The following is a 27679-nucleotide window of genomic DNA, read 5'->3' as shown; positions in this document are numbered from 1 at the left end:
GAGTGAGGTGATCTGGTATCTTGCCTCAGTTCAATGGACTTTTCCCCAGCACCGGACACTGTAATCAGTGTTATCTGTTGACTGATGAGGCTGGAAGCAATTCTTTGATTACAAGATAAACGCAAACAAAGGAGCCTGTACCTTTGTTGACAAACGAATAGTTAGTTATCCTCAACACCCCTGGATTAGAAAACAAGTCTTTAAAAGTCTTTAAAAGAAATGTATTATCATTGGTTTCTTTGATGCAACATTTTACATCTAGCCTCATTTTGAACTAGCAGAAATCCTCCTGCCTCAACTCTCAGACTTCTGAGAAGTTCAGTTTACTGGCACATTATTTTCAGAATTTTTGTTTGTTTGTTTGTTTTTTTAAGACAAGGGTTTGCTGAGTAGCTTTGAACTTATAGTGATATCCCACATGACTATGCCTGACTAGTCATAACAAAACAAATCTTCTTTTAAAAAGCTTCAGCGCACATTAACTGCTTTAGGGTAAAACTTTATGCTTTGTGGCTCGAAGATGCTTGCTTATATATAATGAAACAACTTGATTTCTTCCACCAAGCCAAACTTAGCTATGGATAAGAGGAGGTAGAGCAGCTGAGAGTATCCACCGGAAAGAAAGAGAAATAATTCTTGAGAGTAGGGTCATCAGGGGTTCCTTCTGGGTTGGGGTGATTTTCTGGTGACCAATGAGAAGATTTGGGTTAATGTGAGTTTTGAGACCCAGGAGAAAACAAACATAATCTGTTAAAAGTTGAAGTCCAGGGCTGAGGGCATGGCTCAGTGGTAGAGTCCTTGCTTTCTAATGTGAGGTCTTGAGTTTAATCCTGAGCACAGCTAGTCAATAGGTCAATCAATCTGCCAACCAATCAATCAATCAACCAACCAACCAATCAATCAATGGGAAACAGACACATTTTGAGGCATAGGGCAGGCAGGGTTGCTCTCCTTTCTTGGTGAAGCCTAGAGTTATTTTATTACTTAATAAACCTAAATAGCTTCTTAGGACTTAAAGGTTATTAGTCACTCTCTTGGGAACTAAATAAATCCAGTTTTCAATTATTATTGAGGGATACCAAATGTTCTGGTCACTGGTGTGTACTCAAACATTCTAGAACTTTCACCTAAGTGCAAGATTTTGGTGAGGGATTCTGGTGAAGAATTTGGAACTTACATCCATGTACATTTGTGTGCTTGGTACTGGAGATTAAATCTGGACCCTTGGACACTCATGGTCTTCCAGGGAGCCCACCCTCCATCTCTAAGACTGTAATCAGTAGATATGGTATTGGAACTTGGTTTGAGTTATGGTTAAAAAAGCATAAGTTTGGAACCTTAGCCACTCTAATTGTACAAAGAGATGGTGTCAACTGTGTTCATGTGGGTGAGTAGCATATCATTAGTTTCAGCTGTGACCCTGGCACTCTCCCCAACATAACAACGCCCTTTGTCTTCCTGCCACCAGCCCTGGGCAACTGCACTCACAGAACCATAACATAGCCAATAGCCAGGAGGACCATGCAATATTATTCTTTTGGTGCTAGGAATGGAATGCAGAGCCTTGCAGAGGGTAGACATGTGTTCTACCCTTGATTAAATCGTCAGCCACAGCGTTTATACATTTTCTTGTGGTTGTCACTTATTCTAAAGTCCTCAAAGTCCATCCATGGCATGCTGTGGTATATTCCAGAATGGTCTTTTTGAAAACTGAATGAACAATCTATTGTGCATATGAGGCTTTAAAAAAATTCCATTCATCTCCTGGTGGACATTTAAGATGTATCTACTTTGTGGCTATGTAAGTCATGAGTATGTGGTTTCGGTATGCAAATATCTGCATAAAATGCTCTGTTCTGATCTGAAGGCTGAGGCGAGAGGATCCAAATGTTCAATGCCTTCTGTCTGCATAGTTTCTTCAAGGTCACCCTGGGCAAGTTAGCCAGATCCTGAGCCACAGTGGAAGATGTAGGTTAGTCATAGCACATCTGTCTGACATCTGTAAGACTCTGACTCAGTCCCTAATTCCACCCCTGACTCCCACCCACTCAGCTCTAACTAATTTTGTACATGTGTGTGGTTTTTGAAGAATACCTTTACTCTTTTCTATACCACTGTGCCCCTCCCTCCCCCATATCCTCTCCAGCACTTGTCATTTCTTGTTTTATTTTATTTTATTGTCTTTCTTAATGACTTTAATATGATGGTTCATTTTTTTTTTTTTTTTTTTTTTTTTTAGGAATTTCCTACATGCCCACATTTAAAGTTGATTGTTGTTGTTGTTGTTTTTGTTGTTGTTGATGTTGTTGTCTTTTACCTCTTTGGATTTATTCACAGGTAATTACATAAGCAGGCAGTCCACAGTTTTCTAGGTTGTAATAGTAATACTGTAATAAAATACATTATAGGTGATTCTGAGTTGCATGGCACAGTGGCTGGATTCCCCGCAAGACTAGAGTGGCTCTTTACTGGAGCCACATGCCCACTGTCAACAGTGAATATATTACTTTTTACCATGAGCTCGTGTTGTTTTAATGCTCCTTATAATCTTCTTTATCATCCCAGGACAGCAGTGATGCCACCACTATGTGCTTCCCTAGCTCCAGACACTGAAGTGTGAGGAGCAAGTGCCTCTCAGCAACACCAGGGCCCACAGTCCTGGCTCTGAGTTAGACATGTTAAAGGTCTTTAAAGCATTTGGGTAATTTTAGACTGTATTTTCCTCAAGAGATTGTAGTCAGTGAGCATTTTTTTTTTTCTCCATTAAGTTGTTAAAATAAAATGAAAGTCTGGAGTTAAGAATAGTACAAAGGCTATGATTAGATAATTCGAAGGTTTTTAGACAGGAGACAGTCAGACTTAAGGCTTAAAACTACCCACTGCTTTATCATTCCTTTCCAGAAATCCCTCAAGTTTAAAGCTGAGAGCTCAGCCCGGCCCTGCACCACTGGGCCTTCTCTCTGCAGACCCTTAGTTCCACACCGGGCTCAGCTAGCCCCAGGTTGGCTAGACCCAGGCTGATCATGAAATACATGTCCATGTGTGCACAGTCACACTTACGCACATAACGCAGGCACTTACACACAGCCTTTAGTTTCAAGGGACAGGGTAATTTCACTGTTAGTCTGTTTGGTGTTGTAGACAAGAACTTACTCTAGCCCATTTTGGCCTGGGATGTGAGTAATCTCCCTGTCTTGAAATCTTCAGTACTGGGATTGCAGGACTGACACTCTAGACTGGTTTTCTTTGGGTGTTTGGTTGATTGGTTGGTATTTACTGATGTATTTATTGGTGTGTGTGTGTGTGTTTGTGCGTGTGTATGTGTGTGTGTCTATCTGTCTGTCTGTCTCTGTGTGTGTCTGTTGTATGTATTTGTGTCTATGTATCTTTATGTATATATGTATCTTTGTGTGTGTCTGTCTGTCTATGTGTTTGTGTGTGTGTATGTGTATAAGCCACAGTACACATATAGAAGTCAGTAGACAACTTTTAGGAATTGTTTCTCCACCACACATGAGTTTCTGGGGATGAAACTTAGCTCATGAGACTTGGCAGCACTACCTCTCTCCCCGAGCCTTCTGGATGGACCTCTCCTCAGGGTTGACGGAGAATGGCGGTCTACTTATACACACACTTTACAACCACAGCAGCAGGTGGCTTAGAACTGGTGTCTTGTCTCTCTTGTTTTCTAATCATAAATATCATTCAGAAGGAGGAGAACATTCAATTCTCAATTACAACAGGGAAGGTCCTTTCCATGGCATCAAATCAGGTCTCATGTTTGGCTTACTTGGCTACTTTGTGAAAGAACATTGTAATGTATGCCTGTCAATTCATCCCTGAGGAATAACCTATAGCTAGGCTGACCTTGAACTCAGTGTATGGCTGAAGGATGACCTATGAACTTCTGATCCTTTGGCCTTTGCCCACCAACATATTTTAGGCATATCCCAGCTGGCCTTCCTTAAACAGTATTGGGATGTAGCTCAGGGCCAAGTAAGCACTGTTTCAACTGAGCTACACTCTTGGCCTGTGGTTCTGCTGTTCCAGCTTAAATTCTGAACATTCCTTCCCAGCGAATCTGAACATAACCACATTATGTTCTGATGAGCACTCTGTGTACCTGCTCTATTCACTTTGTTTCCATTTGAGGAAGGCCAGTGGGTAAATGAGAGCTCGTGCCCACATATATCTGTGTAGGCAAGATGACCACAGCTGGTCCTCACCCTTTCTATTATTGAACTTGGATTTTGCTGATCGACTCGATCCCATGTCCAACTCTGTCCACTGAGATCACAGGAAGGTGCTTCCGCACCTGGATACCAGGGATGTGAATTTAGTTCCTCATTCTTGTACAGCAAGCTCTTCATCACTGGCCTATGTACCCAGCTCATAGTTAAGCCTGTGTGTTTTCGAAGCTGGATATGTGTACTTGCTTATACTCACAGGAAGAGAAAAGGTGATGTTGATATAGAGCACAGACAATTTGGATTATGGTCAGCTCAGATATGATGTTTTCCTATGGCTGTGGTGACCCTTCTATAAGGGCTTCTGTGAGATTAGCCTTACCCTTACAGAAACTTAAAAACTGAAGGAGGACTAGCAGTAGCTCACTGGGAGAATACTCACCTAGTACATGCAAGGCTCTGGGTTTAGTGTAGCTGAGGCTACCCTCCAGCTCAAGATCGCCCTGCCTCAGTCTCCACATGGATCTGCAGCACACACATTTTTGTTGTTGTTAGACATTTATCATGTCCCTTTAAATGTATTTTTGAGCATGCCCCGGTGACCATGGAGTCCGCTCTTTCCCTTCATGAACAATAGCATTATTCTGGGATCTTCAAACTGCTTTGTGTACAACCTGACACCCGTTGCTTTGGTGACCTGCTCTGTTTAGCTTCTGTGGAATTAAACTAGCCACTGACCATGGTGGCACAGAAACTAGGTGAAGGATTTCTCCCTGAGGTGTTGAGAGATTCCTCTCTAAAAGCAACTCTATCCTACCCCAACAGCTGCCCTGGTCCCACAAGGCAGACAACAGCAAAAGACAATGCCAAGATCCACCCTCACCCTCTCATCCCAGGCTCCTGGGTCAGGCTTCAAAATGTCCTTTCTGTCCAACAACTGTCACACCCACAAGGGCAACACAAAGAGACAGCTCAGAGAACAGGGTGGGTACGCTGCATTTCTGAGGTGAGTTGGCAGTCAGTAATGACTTTCCAAAGATTAGAGTTAAGCAGTAATGCCTGGTACTTAAGAGTGCAGGCTTTGGAGCAAATCTTTCCAGGTTCAAAACCTGCCTCGGGCACTTGTGAGCTCTGTGATACTGGGGGTGTCACCTGGTCTCCGGGATTAGCGCTCCATCAGCACAGAGGGTGTTCCTGTGTGCACATGGCATCCAAGGCTAACTGGGGCCATTGGTGTTTGTGGCTATAGCCCCTTGTGTAGGCACCTGAATAGAAATCACTGGGGCAGATGTCAAGATACTTTATAAAGGGGATGAATAAGTCTATAGCCTTCCCTCTATGGATGGCAAAGTCACAGGGCTCAAATATCTACAGTGTATCATCTTTCTGAAGAGAACTTGTAAACAATATACTCAGAATGTAACATTAGTATCTTATCCCTTACCCTTTTGTGTTCTCTTTTCTAAATGTTATACCTATGTGTGCATTCTAAAAAATATATACATGTAGACATTATAGGCTAGGGCCCATATGAGGGAGAACATGTGGTTTCTTTTCTTTCTGAACATAAACTTTCTCTCTTTCCTTCTCTCTCTTTTTTCTTGCTATCTAATTTTTTGATGAACAATTGAGTCCCAAATTCAAAAACAGAGCAGTAAGGAATAGAGTCCCTAAAAAGCCAGTTGGGTAGCAACTGTTTGGGTTTGCTCCTGGAAGCCTAACTACTTAGTAGAAAAGGGCAATAAGTTCACTTGAGCCCAAGGCCAACCTAGGCAACATAATAAGATGCTGGCTTGAAAATATTAACAAATAGCAAGTGTTCTCTATGGTCTGTGGACTTCACTGTATACAGCCCTAGGATGCCTCTGTCCTAAAGTACAGCTGGGGTGGAGGGACAGTTAGTTCACAGAGACAGAATCAAGCTGGGTAAGGACCAGAGAAGAGCTCCCTGAGAGGCAAGCGAGTATCAGCTTTACCTGATCAAACCCAGGGCCTCCTGCCTGCCAAGTCAGCAACTTTCCAACTAAGCTATATCTCCAACCCTCTCTCTGGGTCTGCAAACCACGTGCTTGTGGTTCCTTTAAGTCTCTTGTCTTTAAGGCATATTTCATTCCTATTTGGGGATTAAGTGTCCGCTTCATGTTCAAAATCCAGCAATCTGTGCCACCAGGCCATTATGGCCCTTACTTACAGTTTTACTTCAGACCTGAAGTCGGATCCTGAGAAAGGCAGCTGGGTGTGGCTGCCTGCACCTGTGACCATAGTGATGGAGAAGAGGGTCCAGAGAAGGAAGAGGGAACAGGGAAACAGAACAAGAGAGTCCCTGTGGTTGCCTGATAAGAGATAATGATACTCAGGGTCCAGTGACAGAGCCTGCCTCAAGAAAATACCGTGGAGAGTGATGAAGGGCACACCTCCCACATACATGGGTGTTCAGCCAAACTTCCATGTACAGTGACGTGCAAATGTGCTGTGGTTGTCAGCTATAACCATTTGGCTTTGTCTATAAAACTCAGGCAAGTCGGGGGAACAGATAGTGGCTTTGGAATTGGCTTGATCTTGGGGAGGAGAGGATGCGTGACAAAGAGGGCTCACTTAGAAGTTCTAGGTGCAAGGGAGAGGTTACCCCGTAGGAGAACCAGAGTAAAGATTTGACAGATATCTTTATCCTGAGATGCCGTGCTAATTTCTAGCACTCAGCCCTTTCACTGTCAAAGAGTAGAAGTGTAGTTGGTGACTGAATGGAACCCACAAATTATCTGCTGGCTCTCTAGGCTGGAGTTCCGCACACACCCCGTTATTCTGCCCGCCAGAAAGCTGCGAGACTCTGTTAAGTAGTGAGTAAGGAAATTACATTGCCTGCAAACTAATTGTACGAAAGACTGAAATAAGTAACCAGAGACCAGGAATTCATGCAAGGCTGCCAGGAGATGTTATAAATGCTCCACCACTCCCACTGGTAGGACCTCCCCCACTCCTGGCAGCCAGGTAGTAGGACCCCAAGCTTCCACGTGGATCTCACTCCTGAGGCAGAGGAGTGTATTACCCCGGCTATCGACAAAACCGGGGACAAGTCCAGCCATGTCATTAGCAGCTGCCCCACTCAGTCCCCAATGCCACCTAACAAATGTGTCCCAGAAAATCATGCGCTATAATCCATGAAAACTCTTTGTCTACAATGAGAACGCATGCTGGGAACAAGACCTTCTGTTGTCTCCTGGCTGACTTTACCCAGGAGAATGTTCCAGATAGCCAGATATATTAGAGATTTAAAAAATTGGATTATTTATTTATTTATGTCTAGTTTCTACTTTTAGTGACTTGGAGGAAAACAAGCGTCCCATAGAGAGGCTGTGTTCCAGTGGGAAGAAAGTCTTTGAACCATTACCAAAGTGTCTGCAACATTGTTATCCGGGTACTTAGGGGTGGCACATTTTTAATGTAAAATGACTCTTTAATTGACTTTATAAAGCAGCAGGGAAGGTATTTGAAGGGCAAAATCACAGTAGCCTGTAACACCGATCAAAGATGTTGATGTCTGGGTGACCACAGACAACAGTGAGCCAAGGAACTCCATGGGAAGCCATGGAAACGAGGTTTCCCTCTAGCAAATAACTTACTTAGAGCCATGCTGACTTGTTTTTCCAGTCATAAGCCAGAGTTGCTTAGGGAGACCAAGGTTGTCATCTTCCTGTGTTAAGAATTCCTTAAGACAGAATGTTCATGAAGATCCCCAATTCATTGTAAACAAATCCTATGCCCCTAAGTTGAATTTGTATGTGTGTGTGTGTATTATAAAGGACACATATATATGTATATATACATATATATAAAATTAAGGCCACATATATGTATATGTGTGCATATATATTATGAAGGATACACATACGAATACATATGTGTATATATATTATGAAGGACATACACATATATATATATGTATATATGTGTATATGTATTATAAAAGACATACACATATATGTGTGTATATATATGTATATATTACAAAAGACACACACACACATATATATATGTGTGTGTATATATATATATAAAATGAAGGACACATATATGTATATATGTGTGTGTATATTATAAAAAGCACACATATATGTATATATGTGCGTATATATATATTATTAAAGACACATAAATGTATACATGTATATATATATTATGGAGGACACACATATATGTATATATGTGTGCATATATGTTATGAAGAATATAAAAATGTGAAACTGCCTTGTGAAAAAAGTTTTTTTTTAATAAAGGCTTATTTTATCTCAGCCTGACCTTGAACCTCCCATCCCCCTGCCTCTACCTCTAAAGTGCTTGGGTTCAAGCCTGCACCCCTACTCCTGTTTTTAAATGCTGCTGGAGTTGAACCCAGGATTTCTGCACACCAAGTAAGCACCGTACCTGAGCTTCACTCCCAGCCCCATCATGGGGAGGTTGTTAGAAAGATGCCTTTACATTTTCTGCGATGTTGAGAAGAATCCATTACACCGGTGTGTTTACTGACTCACTTTTCAGACATTTTTACCTATGTCATTGACTTTACTAAGTATAATCTCTGTGAGCATGCATGCACATGTGAATGAGTGTATGTATATGTATGTATGTATGTGTGTGTTCATATGTGTGTGAATGAGTGCACATGTACCTGTGTGCATGTGTGTGTGTGTGTCTGTGTGCATGTATACACATGCAGTATACATGTTTCCATGGAGAACAGGGGGGTCAACTTTGGGTTTTACTCCTCAGCCACAGTCTACTTCTCCTTCTTTTGAGACAATGAACTCACTGACCTGTGGCTTGCGAACCAGGCCAGTGAGCTCTGGAGCTCTGCCTGTCTCTCCCTCTCCAGTTGCAGATGACAAGCCCAGGACACAATCACACCTTGTCCCCTCTCCTCCTGAGTCACCACAGCCGTTGGTTGGAGATGTTTCCACTCCCTAAGAATTGGCTCCTGTCCTCCACGGTCTTCCTGTCTAGTAGGTATCATGCATATGCAGAGAACTAACAAAAAGATGACCTGTCTGTATCAGATGATAGCACTTCCAAAGACAGGCATCCCAGAAGTCATTTCCTGCTAGAATGGTCTGAGAAGTTTTCATAAATGATTGGAATGGAATTGGAGTTGAACACTGAGTCTTGGAAATAATTTTAAGAAGAAAAGAGGGGCAGAAATAGATCATTCTCAGAGGGGAGTCTTGAAGGACATGCAGCAAAAAAAAAAAAATGAATAAATGAAATTGGCTGGATCTGAAAGTTCATGTGAGGTAATAATTGTGATATTGCCGGAAAAGTAGATGAGAGTTATATTGGGAAAGGACCTTGTGGTAGCTGGATAGCTTCCATTTAACTCAGAAGGGCAGCATTTATGTGTGTGTGCATGCACACACACACACACATGTGTGGTGCTGGGGGTCAAGCTGAAGGCCTTAAACATGCTAGGCAGGTGGTTTTGATTTTATTTTATTTATTCTATTATTTATTACTGCATCTAAACGAGCCTGGGACTCTGGGCAGCCCTCGAACTTCAGCTTCCGAAGTGCTGGGATTGATAGCTCTGAACACTGAGCTTAGTCCCTTTGTTTTCAATTCGGGTGGAGAGGTGAGCAAGGCAGCCCTGGGAAGAGACAGCGCAAACTGCAGCACCCATCCTGACTAAGGCACGAAGTCTGGAGGCCTTCCATCAGGATGGGAACCTTCGCAGGTCCACGTCTGAGCTTGCTCCTGCCCGACAACCTCCTGCCATAAAGGATGAGAACAAGGTCTCCAAAGAAGGGTGAAAAGGCAGCCAGTCCCATTTGTGCGTGTGATGTGCCTTGTGGCAGAAGTTGATGTCGCTGAGCTGTAGGCCTGAGCCCGATGCTCATGCCTCCATGGTGAACGTGAGCCGTTACAGCGTGCTAATTTTAGAGACTAGGAATGGCCAGACACGATGTCTGACGAGCATTGGTTCCCAGTGTTTGTAATTGTCCCGTCATCCATCAACAGGACATGTTAGAGTTCCCTTTGAGATAAATATGGAGAGAATCATAGAGAATGTGAGGCTCTGGGAGCCGAACACTACTAGATCACCAGCGTTCGGTTAGCTACTCTGGAGGCTGGGGCAAGGGTGCAAGCTTCAGGCTAGTCTAGGGGACGTAGGGAAACTGTTTCAAAGGGAATTTCAAAATATAAAAACAGGGTTGGGGATATAGCTCAGTTCTAGCCTAGTTTCTTTTGACAGACCCCAGGTTCTAGCCACAAAGCCAGACCAAAGGCAAGATTAGAAACAAACAAAATTGTAGCAACAATTTCGATACAAATTAGATTTCTGGGGACGTTTGAAGAAAACCACTCAGATTCCCAATTTCTTCATTCTCAGCTTTAACCATGCCAGCCTCCACTTACCTTACTATTCTTACCATTGTCTCTCACTCTACTACTACTATCACTACTACTACTACTGTGTTCCACCATGGTAGTCAAGGATAAAACCCAGGTTTCCAGGACGATCTAGCATTTACTGCTGGGCTATTTTGCCAGCCCTTTTCCTGAGTAATATGTTTTTTTTTTTTTTTTAAAAAAAAAAGGGTATTAACTAATACAAGTAGAGTGAAAACCAGTTCTGTGTGGAGATTAGTGCACAACGGTGTGCGATTGGTTCTCTCTTCTGTCTTCATATGGGTTCCTGAGACTGAGCTCACACGGGCTCACATGGTCAAGCCGTACGCAGCTGCACTTTCCTGGATGAAGCATCTCGCCGGCCCCTGAGTGATATTTCTGAAGAAGGTGATGGTGAATATTATTCCTGCTAATGCAGTTAATATCACTTCTATTATCTAACCTCATTTTAAAAGTAGTTGCTTTGAATTAGAATGCTAATTTAGCCAGTCAATTTACCTCAAGTTCTAATGCTCAAGACTTTTTTTTTTTAAGTCATGCATACTTAACCAATTTTCTGTAGTTCCAAGTGGCTAGGTACCGCTTCCTGGCGAATTAGCAGTTGGCGAGTAGTGGAGTCTCAGAACAACCCTGCAAAGCACTAATGTGATATTTAATGAGGACACATCAGTCCACAGAAAGGTAGTCAATATAAATCAGTGTTTACAAAGTGTGATTAACTCTGAAATATTTCATCAATGCTGTGGTCCCAGGCAGCCTTCTATGCTAATTACTTGGATCTGCGCATGTTTCTGGGGACTCGATGGACCCTGAGTACAGCAAGCATGGAACAGCAAAATTGCAATTATGCCCGGACTGTCTCCTATGACAATTTATGCGTTCAGTGCAATGACCTCCCCCTTCCCAAGAGGGCAATAAGCAGGATGCATTTTCATTAGGTTACTAATGCACTTAATCACGAGGGGAAAGGGTTAGAAAGTAGCCAGAGACCTTCAAGCACTCTGCAGCGAGGCTGATAGTGGAGACAGCCTTTATTTTTCACGGCAGCTTCTTTACAAGCCGTGGCCGCCAAGAGCACACTGCATGCACTTCATTGTCTCAGAGCAACATCGAAAGTTCAGAACTTCTGTTTGCACGGATGTTTTTACTTCAGGTTGTTATATATGGCAGAAAATGAAACAGTCTGCTGTTTAAACTATAACCTTTACTAGTTTGTTGTTATCACAATTGCATGGTATTTGGAATTAATTATGTAAATGCTGTCATAAGCACCATGAGGATGGAAAGGGAAACGGCGGCCATTATTCCCTTCATCCTTACCCTCAGCATCACCAAGAAGCATCCTGGGTAGCGCTGCCTGGCCAGACTGGTGGGAAGGGCTGTGACATTGCTACCCTGGATGCCAGGGGCTTACACAACATCCCACATTGGACTGTGGATCACTGAGCTCTGTGATGTGTGTGCAGCCAGAAGGACAAGCAGATTGTCCCCAAACCCATGAGTCACCATAGACAGGGACTGACACCTGGGATCCAGATATGATGCTTTCTTTGAAAATTTGTTGTTTTGTTTTTAGATGTTGTTATGTTACTCTATGTGTACCCGTGTATGCCTAGTTGGCTGTGCATGGTAGCAGAGTCCAGAAGAGAGCACAGAATCCTCAGAAGTAGAGTTACAGGAAGTTGTGGAGAAGTCCCATGTGGGTGCTGGGAATCAAGCCTGAGTCCCCTGCAAGAGCAGTGAGCGATCAGAGCCACTGAACCGGCTCTCTAGTCTCTGGTGTTTTTGAGCACAGTCTCTAAAATATCTCTTCTAGAAGACTGTACTTTGTGTGGGCCAGCTTTGCTCGGTGGTTGGTTGTTGTTCCATTGTTACATGTAGGAACAATCTTCCACAGTGTTCTGATACAAAGAAAGTCTTGGAGTAGAATATGGTATTGAGAGGTTAAAATAATTCTTTTTCTTTGTTTGTTTGTGTTTTTAAAACAGTCTCACTATGTGACTCTGGCTGGCCTAGAGCTTACATTATAGCCCAAGCTGCTTTGGACTTGTGTTAATCCTCCTGCCTCGGCCTCTCTGGAAGTACTAAATTATGTCAAACTGTGGCTACAGCAGCACATCCAGCTTTCTGACACTTGTCACATGACATGTCTTTGGGGTCACATGACTTTGGGGTTGGGGATACCAGAGTACCTTTTCTTTGGGACACCACCATTTCTGCGGATCCACCAGTCTGATGGCCTCCCACCAGTCTGATGGCCTCTTTCTCTTGAACTCTGTGCTGCAGGTAACATCGAATACAGCTGCCCGGCCACGAATGAATGTGAGATCACAAAGCGCAGACGCAAATCCTGCCAGGCCTGCCGCTTCATGAAATGTCTCAAAGTGGGCATGCTGAAAGAAGGTAAGTGGGCAGCTAAGAACCTTGTGCTCTGGGTTTGGTGGGCTGCACAGGGGTGTGTGTGGGGTGATGGGCATCCAAACAGATCTCAAGATCATTTCCATGGAAAGCAAGAGAAGGTGGCACAGTAGGTACATTGAACACTCTCGAGACCAGAGTTTTTAATACCCCACTGCTAGCAGCTCGGCACCAACCAGAAGGTGAGACCCTGTGATCAAATCCCCCAGTGTGGGGCTGGGTCTGATTCTTTGATCTTTACAGATACACAGAAAAGATGCAGACAACGCAAGAAGCTACCCACAATGCACCCCATTCCCATTTTTTTTTAAAGAAACTAATTATGGGTTTAAGGTCATCTTCATTATTTTCCAAACTGACTTTCAGTAGTTATTTCTCTGACTGAACACCATGCCTGCCTTGGCACTGTAATGGCCTTGCATGGTTTCAGCTGGGGAAAGCATCTACACAGAGAACACAAAGCCAGGGGATGTGTGTTCTGTGTCAAGCACACTGGCTGCACTTCCACACTTGATGATTTCCTCAGGGAGAGGTGAACCTACTGGCTGCAGAGGACATTCTGCTCTCCCACATGTGTCAGAGCTTCTGACCTACCGTGTGCTTCAGCTTACTTAAGACAAAATTGTAATTCAGTTGTGAGACAGAAAAAAACGTTTCCTTCTTTTTCAGAAACCCACCTTTATAGAGCTTTTGTTGTTGTTCAATCTCAGTACAAGCAAATCTGGCAGATAAACATGGACTTATCTGTTTCTCTGTGTTCTGAAAGCTCCTCAGAGTTTAAAGCGAACGTGATGCTTCCATAAAACACCAAGATGAATGTGTGGTCAGGGAGAGAAGCTTGAAACCAAACTTAGGTGAATTATTTATAGAAATACATAGGTGTGGTTACAGCACAGCATATCTGCTGTCACCTCAGGACCCCTCCCGGCTACCTTTCTGGTGTCATTTGAAGTTCACTTATATGCAGCTGACACATTGTACGAGGAGCCTCACTAACTGCACAGTTAATGGGTTTGTGTAATCCCACCTGCTCTGTACCTGTCCGAGACCTTGTCTGTGGCCCCTCTCACAGCCCGCATGGCAGAAAGTCAGCGGACAGAATGCGGACATGGAGCTGCTGCCCTATTCAACTGGCCTTTATTTGTATAGTGAAAAAGCTAAAGCCTGCTCTGCGTCTCCATCTGGTCTCCAGCCTGCGCTTTTCTTGGAGAACAGCTGTGGGCAAACAAACTTGCAACTTTAAAGTGTTGCAGGAAGGCGGCTGAGACGGGATGACCAAGTAGAAAGATAAAGGAAAGAGATACGCAGTAATGTGATTATATAAAGCATGTATGCTATGTGAAATATGGAGGTCATGGCAAGAGACCCCATGAGGGGAAGGCCTGGCTTAGGCTGACCCATACAGGTGAGTTATAAGCAGAGACAAGGAAGGAGGGCTTCGTGGGGAACGGTGACAGGCTAAGACTGGGGATAAAAATGAGGAGGGAGCTTTTTATTTTCGTGCCTTTGGCCCAGTTAGGAGATATCATAGGTAACCATTATTTGGTTTCCAATCCATCTGCTCAATTTGCATGTGGCTCCTCCCACACTACCAGGTAGTGCTCCTCCAACCTGTATCACAGAAGCTCCTCGGTTGCTAGAAACATGTACCTGAAACTGTCCAAAGGATAACTTTTGACGGAGCTGACTACATGACTAAAAAGCAGGCCCACCTAACCGAAGCACAGGCCAGTTTCCTTCGGAGCATTGCAATTGTTCCACACGGAAAGGACCCAGAGCGCGTTTTACATGGGAACCCACTGGGGACGGAGCGGTGGTTCTCAGCCTCTTAATGCTATGGTCCTTTGATACAGTTCTTCATGGCATGGTTGCCCCAGGGATAAAAGTATTTCCATTGCTACTTCATAACTGTGATTTTGCTACTGTTGTGAATCATAATGTAAATATCTGTCTTTTCTCTTGGCCTTGGGTGGCCCCTGTGGAAGGGTCACTGGACTCAGCCAAGAGGTTTACAACTCATAGGTTGAGAACCACTGTTTTAACTGATGATGATGATGATGATGATAATGATGATGATGATATACTATTTTAAGGTATTAGCTTTGCTTAGCCAGTGCTTTAAGCCCTCTGGCAGAGTAGCATACAGAAATTAATTCACAGGGTAGAACTTCCTCCCCATGTTGCAGAAAAATCTCATAAAAATGTAATTGGGAATACTGTAAGTGACGAACAGTGAGGTTTTGGCCTTGCTTTTCTTTAAACTGAGTGCAAAGAGTTAAACTAAACTTGTGCTCAAAACAAGAAAAATAGTGAAAGGCTGCAAGCCCCTGAACATGGAAGAATCGTCACGCTTAAAAAGCAATCCATTTGTTTGAATATAATGAAAAGGCTGGTATCAGTGGAAGCCTTGTTCACGAAAGTATACCTCAGGTGCGGTTTTGTTTTCAAACAGTGCAGGGCGTGGAGACAAGCCTTCGTTTCTCGGGAGATGCAGGTCTTTGATTAGTTTGATTCTGATACTGTAATTTACCCATCTGATTTGCCGTTTCGACTTTAAAGATGAACGGGGACACCGCTTTTTCCTTAGATCGTGTTTCTCATAGTTTCCAGGAGAAGGATCTGGGGGAGGCGAGCAGGAAGGCAGAGGTGTAAGCTGTCTTTAATTAAACATCTTTGCGCAGAGTAAGCCGGGCCGCTCTTTATCTACGGTTCGCACCTCTCAGCACTTGTTATGTTAGTCTTTAGAGGATGTGTTTTCAAGGGAAGAGCTGCTGTTCTGCCATGCTCAGATAATAATTTATTTCCCCTTTACTTCCTCACAAACACTTGGTTGGCAAAATATCATCCCTCTGAGCCTGCTACCCTTCTCTCTGAAAACCTGCGTGGGCCGGGCGTGTGGAAACACGGAATATTGTTTTCTTTTATGCTTAAAGAATGCAGTGAAATATTGCATCGCAACCTGCATATAAATGCACAATTATGCTTGGGCACCTCCGTGGCTCAAGGCTTGCTCCCTAAGCCTGGAAAGAGTGATACTGTCTTAAACGTATCTTTATGGATGTGCAGGGATTTGAGTCCTGTGCAGTATGTCAGAGATCACGGCGTAGTAAATCTATTCAAATGTAAACCTGTTCAATTCAATTACCAGTCCGTAATAAAATTTGCTACTACAACCCCTGTGTTGACCACAGCAGTCCATACAGGCGGACGACACAGCAGGTCTGGAAATTGACAGGCAAAATCTGGTTAAACAAAAAACAACATTAGTTCTCAAATCTGAGATGAAATCAGATTTCAACAGCCTCGATGGAAACCTTCCTTCCTTTAACAAGTATCTTTTATTCAATTCACCAAGTATGCCATAAAGCGCAGCCCGAGGGGAGCGGAGGAGGTTTCCATTAAAAAGGAGCCTTATAGAAAAATGAGGGCTTGACTGTTTTAAAGAATGATAATTCTTAGTCACACTGTCTGGCACTTCTATTAATTGAGGGGTGTCTCTGCAGGAAGATAGCTGAGTGTAGGTGAGAAGGAACTCATGGCTTTGTGGGTAAACTCACTCACTCACTCACAGGAATAAGTACCCGGGCCTTCTCTGTACTAGTAAGCCAGAACTATATCTAAGTGAACTATGCTTGATGTGTGAGATTAGAGTTTTAGAAAAGGTTTCTTTTTCTTTGTAACTACTTGTCTTGGTGCAGTATCTGCCCTTGAGGGTAAGTGTCCTGAGAGGCCAGAGGAGGGCATAAGGTGCCCTGGAGCTGAGGTTTCAGGTGGTCACTCATTGTCCAGTGTGGGTGCTGGGACCTGAACTCAGGTACTTCAGAAGAGTGGCCAGTTCTCTTAATGGATCTGTCTCTCCAGCCTCCAAATTAGAACTTTGAGTCTAATTGTTCCCAGCTGAGGAAGCTGGGGTGATGACTCATCTGTTAGATGCTTACCACGGGAGTGTAGGGGCCTGAGTTTGTTCCCCCAGGACCCATAAGATAACTGGGCACAGTAGAGGCCTCTAATCTGAAGACAAGATTCTTATGGCTTGATGGCAGCCAGTCTTGTCAGTAATTCAGTGCTCCAGATTGGATGAGAGACCCTGCCCTGTGTGTGTGTGTGTGTATGTGTGTGTGTATGATTCATATGTGTATGCTTGTATATATATATATGTATATATGTATATGTGTATATGTGTATATATGTATATATGTATATGTGTATATGTGTATATGTGTATATATGAATATGTGTGTGTGTGTGTGTGTGTGTGTGTGTGTGTGTGTGTGTGTATGATTTAGTATGACATTTGCTGTTGACCTTTAGCATCTACATACATGGGCATCTACTGTTTGTGTTCTCTCAGTTATATGTGCATATATATGGGAGCGCGCGCACACACACACACACACACACATACACACACACACATACACACAGAACCATGCTCATTCAAGCTAAAAAATAGTTACCAGCTTAAAAAAAAGCCAAAGGGTTCCATTTAACACTTGTGTTGGAAAAAAACAAAAACAAAACAAAACAAAAAAAACTTCACACAATAACCAAACCCAGAGAAATGACATTGAGAAAAACCATACTGGTGTGCACCCTATGGCACACTAACAAACCAGTCTCTTGTTGGTCTCTGTGCAGGTAAATGTCCTGATGGAACAGCATTCCTTTTTAAGTACTCTCTCATACTGCATGTCAGAGGAAACACATCTGTTACATACCTGCTGTCAGCACCATACTCTCTTCTTCCTTCCTTTCTGTGTCTCTCCCTGTCTCTTTCTGTCTCTGTCTCTCTCTGTCTTTCTGTCTCTGTCTCTCTGTCTCTCTTTGTGTCTCTCTGTCTGTCTCTGTCTCTCTCTTTGTCTTTCTGTCTCTCTCTCCTCTCTATCTCTGTTTTTCCTTGTCTCTCTGTCTCTCTCTGTGTGTTTTTCTCTGTCTCTCTGTCTCTCCTCTCTGTCTTGCTATCTCTCTGTCTCTCTCTGTCTCTCTGTCTCTATTTTTCACTTTCTCAAGCTTTCCCTTTGAAATAGTTTATTTGTAGGAAAGAAAAGAAACGCCTACCCCAGGAATCAGTCAGAGTGGCCCTGTGAATCTGTCCCAATGTATTTTTATTTAGCACCACCTCCTTGGTAATGTAAATGCTATTTCAGTGCATATTTAGTTACTTTCTCTTTGTTGAGCACAGAAAGAGCCATTCCAAGAAAGCCATAATAATTCTGTAAAGAAGGGAAACTCTCTGTTATTGCCACAAAGGCTTTCAAGTGGATAACTCAAGGCGTCTTTTGTTTGCTTGCTGTTTGTGGTTATTGTTTGAAAGTTTTTGTTTCCTTCATTTGAGACAGAATCTCAGGACATAACACAGTTGGCCTAGAACTTACTCTGTAGCAGGAGTTGGCATCAAACTCCTAGAGATCTCCCTGTTTCCACCTGCCAGGCAGGGATTATAGCTTGGTGGCCTGTATTTTTTTTTTTTTTCTTACTCTTGCATCTTGCATAGCACATTCCCTGGGTGTGCAGGGTTCATGCACAGTGTGAATGAATTAGGCAACATCCACACTGTTTCCGTATTTTAATCTGAGAATCTATTTTCCTTTTAACACTGAAGCCTGTAAACAAAACAAAACAACAGAAAATTGTCAGGTCAAGGCATGGCTGCATATGCTTGGAGTCCCGGCATGTGAGAGACTGAAGCAGGAGGGTCATTTCAGGGCTGGCATAGGCTACCTTAGACCCAGTGTCAAGACACAAATGCAAGACAAAAGCATCCCAGAAGACCTGGTATTGAATGAAGTTTAAAGCATAACCTTCAGCTTCTGAGTTGTGGATACTGACAAAGGTACTAAGGGAGCTCTGGGTACAGCTTACCACGGGTTGCTTCTTAGACTCCGTCCTTAGTACCACAATGAAAAAGGGACCAGATACTTTCTGACCACCAGGCCCTGTGACATAAAGTAAGGAGCAGGGCAGACCCCCAGCCATCTACTGCTGCCAGAGACCATAAAGCTTTGGTGCCAGATGGACCTAAATTCAAGGCTTTGAATGGGAATAGACTCATGAATTTGTTTCTTGGATCTGACAGGAGTTATAAAATTTTCCCAAGACTTGCAGTTCTTGCTTCTTAAGGTTCTTATGATGAGTGAGAGTCTCAGAACACAGTGGACACTGTCTGGCTGTGATAAGCAAGAAATAACGGAACCAGAATCTGAACACTGTGTGTACATGTATGTATGCATGTGCATGGGTATGTGTGTGTATAAAATCAAGACCTGCTGCAAAATCTAGCCTCATCTAAAATGGGTCCTATCTGATGGTATCAATGGCTTTCAGAGTGCTTTCCTGAGATTTTTCATGAACGGAATTTTTATTTTTAAGGTAAAAATCCCGATGGTGATGGGATCAGAGTTGCGCTCCGAAATTGGAGAAAGTCATTGATTGGGGCAAACATTACATACTGTGTTTGTGTTTCGGTTAGAGCTTAATATTTAACCTTAACCTCTGGAACATGTTTCTGCTATGAAGGCAATCATTGTCATTCATGCATATTTCTTCTACCTTTACAAACCCAAAAGAATACAAGGGATTTTTTTAAATAAACATCATGACTAACATAGAATTAGGAATACCCATGTTCCCAACAGGATGTCAACAGGAAAGAACTGCCCCACATGGAAAGGACTCAGGGCTCCAAAGTTTCCTTTTTGCATGAGAACCCACTCAGGACAGAACGGTAGCTCTCAGCCTCTTAATGCTATGGTCTTTTGATACAGATCCTCATGGCATGGTGACTCCCAGCGTAAAATTATTTCCGTTGCTATGTCATAACTGTAATTTTGGTGCTGTTGTGGAGCCTCTTTGGGTCACAGTGGCCAATTTGAGGATACCATGTCTTAACAGGGCCATGTCCTCTCTAAACAGCTGAAACTCTCTGGTCTGATGGATCTTAAATGTGTCAAGAACTGACGAACCATGTGCAGTATAAAGTCTTCAACTTTTACTTTGACATAGGGATTTACAGGACAAGTTAAGATTCAGGAAGTCCTTGAGTGGCTGAGATGGTGGCAGCAGGGATGAAAGGGCTCCGTTACGGTGTTGAGGTCTCATGAGTGATGAGATATTTGATCTCAGGGTGCAGCCTTTTAGGATTATCTCACGGAATAGCCTCCTATTTCCACCTCTGGGAGAGAGCAGCATCTACACAATTATATAGGACAGAGCACAGGTTAGGGATGTATTCACAGTCACCGATCTCCTCTTTCTGTTCTCTTGCCCTGTACCACTAGGATATAAGGAAGAATTATCCCAGGACAGTGTCTGCTGCAGCTCCAGCTCTCTCCTGATTCATCCATGGCCAGGGATCCAGGAGCATCATCTAATACCCTATTAGCGGGTGGGGCATAGAACAACTATTTCTTTAACTACCCTTCACTTCCACATTTCCCATTGCCATAAAATGACCGTTTAGAGGGTGTAGCATCTTTCAGGCAGGTACCCTTCTTAGAAAATATAAAGCTAACAGGGTCATTTAGTAACAGCTGAGTTTGTTTTTTACCTCCTGAATGGGTCTGCTTAGTGATTTATCCTAACCAAAAAACAAAACAAAACAAAAAAAAAAAAACAAAAAAAAAATCTCTTGTAAAAATAAATACATACATAAATAAAAATATTAATAATAATACCTCCCAAGAAGACATTGCCAAGGTGATTCTCTTCCCCCTCCCCCCACCAGCTCAAGTCTAATATCATTATACTGGCAAGTCTAAAACAGAAATTATCGCTAGGGAAGTTTGGGTTCCTACTGCCTTCAAAAGGCAGAACAAAGGAGAGGAGAAGGCTTTAATGGTATTCACAGAAAATATTTCTGTGCTGGGTGACAGTTAATAGAACTGTATTGACCTCCCTGGTGTTTCTTACAGTCACAGTTGTAATCCCGTCCCAAGTAGTCCCCTCATTAATGCAGAACATTAAACACGACTCCCAAGTTATAATATAGGCAGTGGCAAAGAGCACCTTGTCTGTGAGCTTTGTCTTGACACCCAAGCCATTTGGAAATGTAGCGAAGGTGCCACAGATACTTAGCCCACCTCCAGACAATTATGTGACTAGTAGATGATGACCTCTTTTCTTCCTTTTCTCATCTTTTGTTTTTATTTCTTTATTTTTTGTTGTTGCTGCTGCTATGTGGCTGGAATAGTCTCTCTCTCAAAATAAATAGCCAAGATGTCGGAGGTAAGACTAGTGGCCCCATCATAAGGATTTAATGCCTTAGGCTATGTGCTGTGTGCTTCAACTGGATTCTTACTTTTGGCTCACCCTTACAGAGGCTACCTCCACTGCTGTGGTAGTGTGCTTACATTAGGAGAGACATTCTAACTGAAAGAGTCCCAAGTCCTGAGAGAATTAGACATGGTATCTCTTAGGTAGATTTCCTGCTCTGGGCTCCTTGAGATTTCCACATAAAATTTAGAATAATATTTTCTTGTATTTATTTGTTTTTTCTTGCTCTGGAGATGAAGCCCACCATGAAGGCAAGACTCAATGGTAGAACTGTACCCGGGTCATGTTAGGGATAAGTGAGTAGATGTAAAGCATATGAAGCAAACCAGGAATCCTCCAGTTGTGGGTTTTTTTCTCCCACAAATCCTTTTTTGCCAGTCCATGTCTGTGTCAAGCACTTTGTGACATTTTGTCTCATTCCAAATTTGAGCAGAGAGGAAATTTTCACCTTGTAGCAAAGTCTCACTTTTCGGGGAGAGTTTCTACACCTTGAACTCAAGAGACACATTCCATCAAATGAGTCCCTCTCATTTGTAGGGAGAACTATGTGTGTGCCCTCTCTCTTGGCAGTTTAAAGGTCTGGCCATGATGTGTAGCTGGGATAATCAAATCTTACCTATATCACAAAGGAGAAAAAGTGAAAACTCATATTTTGGAGATTTGTCTATAACTGTACATAAAATTCATGAGAAAATATAACCTCTGTATTTGAAGACCTCAGAGACAATTATAGATTTAGATATACTTCCTTTTAAAAAATAATTTAACTTGAAATGAGATGGCACATGTGCTGACGAAATGCAACACCATGAATGCTCCTGAGAACACATTCTGTGGCACAGGAAGCAGAACAAGGTGAAACCCCAGGGCCTCCTCACCCCGTCCCTCCTATGAATCATAGCACCATTAAAGCCAGTCCTTTTCGGCTTGTTCCCTGCCTGCCATTTCCACTGTGGGCATGAGGTAGGACGCCAGCCTGAATCTAGTAGGTTACAGTGTTATTACTCTTGGATTACAATGGATTTTTCCCCAGGGGGGGACTTATTTGACCATTTTCCCAGAGAGAAAAGCCAGTTGAATAAGGGGTGGGGAAGCCAGGATCTTATGAGGCTCTGACATAGTAAATTTTTTGTTTTATAAGTTCTCAGATTGTATGTTTTTATAATTCTCTTTCAGGGTGTGTGTATGTGTGTGTGTGTGTGTGTGTGTGTGTGTGTGTGTGTGTGTGTGTGTGTGTATGGATGGGTGAGTTTGTTGTAATTTACTGTGAGAAGTTCTGGTTGTATTTCATAAGGCCCATTTAGTGAAGTATGTCCTTTGTCCTTTTACACTTTTACTTGCATGGCTTCTCCAGCCATTGTGTCCCTTGTTGAAACAGTCAAGCATCAGCCCTTACTTACAACTGTGTATTATCATGATTCTCCTCAGTGGTCATGAGATCTCAGCTTTTCTCTCTGTCTGTGTGTGTCTCTTCACTGTCTGTCTGTCTGTCTCTGTCTCTGTCTCTGTCTCTCTCTCTCTCTCTCTCTCTCTCTCTCTCTCTCTCTCTCTCTCTCTCTCTCTCTCTCTCACTTGCTTAGTAGGTTGAGAAGCCACCAACCAGCTTCCCTAAGGCAAGCTGTCTGCAGAGGAGCAGGCCAGCTGGCTTGGCCAAGGTTGATCAATGATGAGAGGCAGGCTGGGTTCCAGGTCCACAACAGCCACTCAGTGGAGAGTAGGTCAGCGGCTTCCCCAAAGCCAATTACCTGGCAGAAGTCTAGGTGCCTAGTGCTAGCCAAATTCCCTGAGCCTGCTGGTGCTGGTGGGGAGTCCATCCTGGGCTTCCTGGCAGACCAGACCAAAGGCAGCAGCAGATTGTGTCTTCTGAGAGCCAAGGGTGGCTTTGTGGCTACCAGAACAGTGGCCGAAGGCCTGCCATTGCCATTCAATATTATCCAAGTAGACTGCACACCAGGGCATAGTCAGTGCTGTCCCTCAGGTGGGAGGGGCCTCAGATGTGGATCAGATTCACAGACTCACTCTTCCCTTACTTGGCTGCATGATATGAGTGTGAATACTCTTCCCTTAACAACATGATTCACACTCATTTTAGATTGGTATGAAAGTGCACATGACACACTCAGGAATAGTGGCGTTCTTCTATGTCCAGACTCTTGAAAAGCTGAGGCTGAAGGGTGACCTGAGCCCAGAGGTTTGAGGCCAGCCTTGGTAACATACTGAGACTCTACCACGATAAATCTGGCAAATGGAGAAAGAAAGAAACATACTCAAAGAGAGGCGGGGACTTCATTAGATGGCTCTGCCCTCCCAGTATGTGGTCCTTCTGAGCTCTCAGCATCAACTCTAGTCTGTTACATATGATTTGTTCTTTAACTTCCTGTGCTTTCTGTTCTGGAAAATGGGAAGTCATGGTAGAAATGGGTCAGTGGCCAGCACCTTCCTAGAAAAAGGCCTGGGTGGCCTCTGTTGATCCAACCCCATGTTTGCAGCCTTTAATGTTGCACGGTAGCGCTTCCAAGTTTGTGCTTTGTGGATTATGTATTTCTCAATAATCCTGAACTTTGTCTGGAACCCTTCAGAGCTATCAGGTGGTATCTAGAGGGGATACCACAGGGAAGGAAAGTTATAACCTCAACTTCACTCACAGTGATAGAGTAAACGTGTTCTTGTGGTACGTGTCTAAAGAAAACTCAGAGGACCTCCTGTTACCTCGCAAATGTATCTTTTTTACTTTGGTTTTTTTGCTTCAGTGCTGAAAAGTTGTTGTAAGTAAAGAATTCTATTAATACTTTAATGCCACTTAGGAACTGGCCCTTTTGAATGCTCCTAAGAGTGTGGAGCTCAGAATCCACCCCTCCCTTTTAGCTCTTGCTAACCCGCAGTCACCGAGTTTAAACTAGCAGCCTCCGTTAAGGGATTGATTTTTAACCCGAAGCCCAGAAGGGCACAGGGCTGGAGTCAGCTGGACTCTTAAGCAGTCCTGGGAGACCAGAGTCATTTGCACATCGGAAAACAGCTAATGGGCAGGGAATTAGGGCTTGAGTAGGCCTGTCTCTTCTGTCTTCCTTCCCTCGCAGCTGAAGTATGTCCTGATAAAAAAGGCAGGCAAACCCAAGACACAACATATCATTTCTTTTCTCTTTTTTAAAAGTAATTTTTAAGAGCCCTTTGTTTCTGACAAGGACCCAGGTAGCTCAGGTTGGCCTCAGACTGACAAGAAAACTGATCCCCAATCTCTGTCTCTCAAGTGCTGGGAGTACAGACATATTGCTTTGTTTATGTGACGTCCCCCCCCCCCCTCCCCTGCCAAGGATTGAACCCAGAGCCTCATTTGTGGTAATCGAACAGTCTTCCCACTGAGCTGGACCCAAGGCTGAGTCTTTTTAAAGAAACACAAGGAGGGGGGGGGAAATCATAGCTAGCCATTCTTTTCACATTGTAGCATTGTAGTAATGGTGAAATACTTTGCAAACATCAAGGCTTTGAGACAAATCCCATTGGTGACACCCTTGGAAATGTACTCTCCTATATGTCATTCAGTATGGCATATTTTCAAGTTGTTGGGCTGCCAATTACCTGCCAATTTCTCCTTTTAAAACGTTTTACTAGCATGTATCCGTTATGTGTAATGGGTGTGTGAGGTCTTTCTGCACGTACGTGAGGCAGTCTGACCACCTTTTTTCTCCCATGTCCGCAGCTGCTGTTACCATTCCTCGGCAGAGATCTTTTATGTATCTTCATGTTGCGGATGTCTAACTGGGTTTCCTGACATATATCAGACTTCAGTGGGTATTAGCTGCTGTTCTGACTGGGGCAATTCCATTGTTACCCAGTGTTTAGGACCCTACTGGTTCTACCACATATCGGTTGGTTCTGCTTCGTCTTAAGCATCATAATCCTGGTTTGTGTTTTGTTTTGCTTTGCTCTCTGTAGTGAATGAGGGTAGCATTCACAGCAGGCCTGGGTTGTCTTCACATTGCCTTCTCTCCATGACTCGCTAGGGTCAGAGGTCCCCAATAATGCGCTGCGTGACTCCGGACTGAGCCATTTGTGTGCCCTAGAGATCCGAGGGTAACAGGCAGGGTCAGCATAACCTGCCAGATTCACAGAGACCCCTCTGTGAATTGTGGGAGGACAGGAAGAAAGTCTGTCATGGACCAAATAACCTTCGGTTCATGGGACTGCATTTCGTCTGGATGGCGCTCACTTTTCCCGAGCGTAACTGATGGAGTGTATAGTGTCGCACATGCTAATGTGTCCATCCCGTTCTAGCAGGATATGAACATGTGGGGCCACTGGGGAAGAAGGGACTTTCACCTCTATCTAAAACATTTCACTTTAGTTTTTTCCTTAACAATTTATAGGTGTTTTAAGCTTTTGACAACACAGGTTTAAAGATTTGCATCGCTTGGGGGCTGGCAAGCTTCTCTGGACTCCTTAAGTTATTCCTCAAAGCCATTCCTCTAGCTGAGGAGGTAAAAAATGTTTATTGTGTGTACTGAAGAGAAGGCTTTTTTTTTATTCCCTTCTTCTCTCTCTAGCCTGTCTCCCTTCTTGCACCTTGGAGTGGATTGTAGAATATGGAAGTCTTGTCATCTCAGCTCTGTGTGGCACCGAAGCCCCTTTATGCTGGCTTTATAGGGAGGGTTCGCATGGCAGCAGTGCCCTGTGGAGCCATAGAGAAAATGATGGAAGGATTTTAGAGGGAGGAAGAAGAGAAGATGAAAGAGAAAGAAAAAGAAAGAAAAGGGGAAAAAGTAGATGTGCCAGTACAAACAGCCAGGCTGTCAGTTTCTCTCCCAACTTCATTTCTTCCACACCCTTCTGTACAGAAAACCTTAAAATCCCAGGGTACTGATGAAGTCAGACCTGACACTTCAATGTTTCTCTCTCCTGCCCTGGCACATAATCCCATTAATTCTGAGGGCCGGGGAAGGATGTGGCAGCCTTCCTATTTGTACGTTGACCAGTTGATCACACTGATGAGTTACAGACACCCCTCCCTCCCACTGCATGCATTTGACTTCTTAGGCGAACGTACTTCTGAGTGCCTCCTCCTACGCTGGCTCGACTCTAATTAACGTACTTTGGTGCAGATGATTTTTAAGTGCTGGAGCTTAATGAAGTTAGAAAAAGGATTTGGATGCCATTTGTGAAGTCTTCAGATTATCTGATTTTTCTTTTTCCTCCCGGGAGAACTGTCAAGTCCAGAGGCACTCTGAATGACTTGGGATGTATTCCATTTTGTTCTTTTCAAAAACGCTCTTTTAGGGGAGAATTGCTGAAAGAGAAGCCCACTGGCCGCCTTCCCCACAGAATGCTCTTACTCTCCTCTGCAAAGTGGCTTCTTGGGAATTTACAAGTCTTTGAATGCTCTCACCTAATTAAAGGGATGCCTGGATCTTTAATTCTCACAGGTAGGTCTACCTTTGACCTTCCCATGTCTGAGAGTTGAAAGTAAAGTCACTCATCCCAGAGAGCTTGAAGCTTTTGTGTTTGGATGCCTGTCCCTCTTGCCAGCATCTGTCTGTACTCTCCTCAGGTTGAGCAGGACACATGGAGTCAGAGTTCTACACAGAGCTGTGCAGAGAATTTCTTGTCCAGCGTCTTTCTGGTGCTGACCATGCAAATGCTGGCTAATGCCTTCTGTTAGAGATCAGAGAAGCAGTAATTTGTCATCAATAGCTGTAATTAGGTTTATCTACCCTTTCAACCAATACCATAATCTTTACCAGGTTGTTATTGTCGGTGCCATGGAAAGGAATCCTGGAAAAGTATTTTAAGGATTGATTCTGAAGCAGTTGCTGTCTTTGGGGATTCTTTTTCCTGTCCCTCCCTCATTCATTTTCCTCTCAAATATTCAAACACTTCCTCGGGACGGAATGCCGTGAGAGCTCGCTGTGTATCTGAAGAGTAATTAATATAATTGACAGCGATGTCGGTTTTCTGCTGAGGTGTGTTTCTCCTAATCCCACCGTGCAATCTTTAATATCGATCCAGTTGTTAGGGAGTCCTGTCACCCGTCACTAGCCACACCTGGGCTAAATATCTCCAGGACCATGCATCCTTAAGCCAGGGAGGGTTTTCACATGCATTGTACTAATTTCACACATCGAGTTCCTTTCACTCTGATGATGAGTGTGCATGCACACACATGCACACAGAGCCTGTGTGCAGGGAACGTATGTAGTGTGCACATGATGCTGGCCTGCATTTGACAGTTTATTCATTGTGTACATTGCATATAATATCACAGGCGGCACATCCAAGTGTCGGAGTCTGGGCAATAGGAGTTTAGCACTTGAAGTGTCCAGGTTGCACCTGAGCTAGCTGGAGCCTGCCAGCCCCTGCAAGCCCACTGAGAGCATCTGTCTCGCCACCGCCTTACTCATGCTGCCTCCTCG

At 43.6% G+C, this 27679-nt stretch overlaps 1 protein-coding gene across 1 annotated transcript in view; it reads left to right on the top strand.

Moving 5' to 3' along the window:
- ESRRG (estrogen related receptor gamma) overlaps positions 1-27679 on the top strand; it is a 514466-nt gene that overhangs the window by 356020 nt on the left and 130767 nt on the right. The window contains exon 5 of the mRNA XM_080942069.1: positions 12873-12989. Within this exon, the coding sequence (XP_080798195.1) occupies positions 12873-12989 (117 nt within the window). The remainder of the gene's footprint in view (positions 1-12872; positions 12990-27679) is intronic.

This window comes from Micromys minutus (assembly GCF_963924665.1).
Source record: "Micromys minutus genome assembly, chromosome: 1".
Lineage (NCBI taxonomy): Eukaryota > Metazoa > Chordata > Mammalia > Rodentia > Muridae > Micromys > Micromys minutus.
The sequence above is the reverse complement of the archived record's forward strand: the minus strand, read 5'-3'. Positions and strand labels throughout refer to the sequence as shown.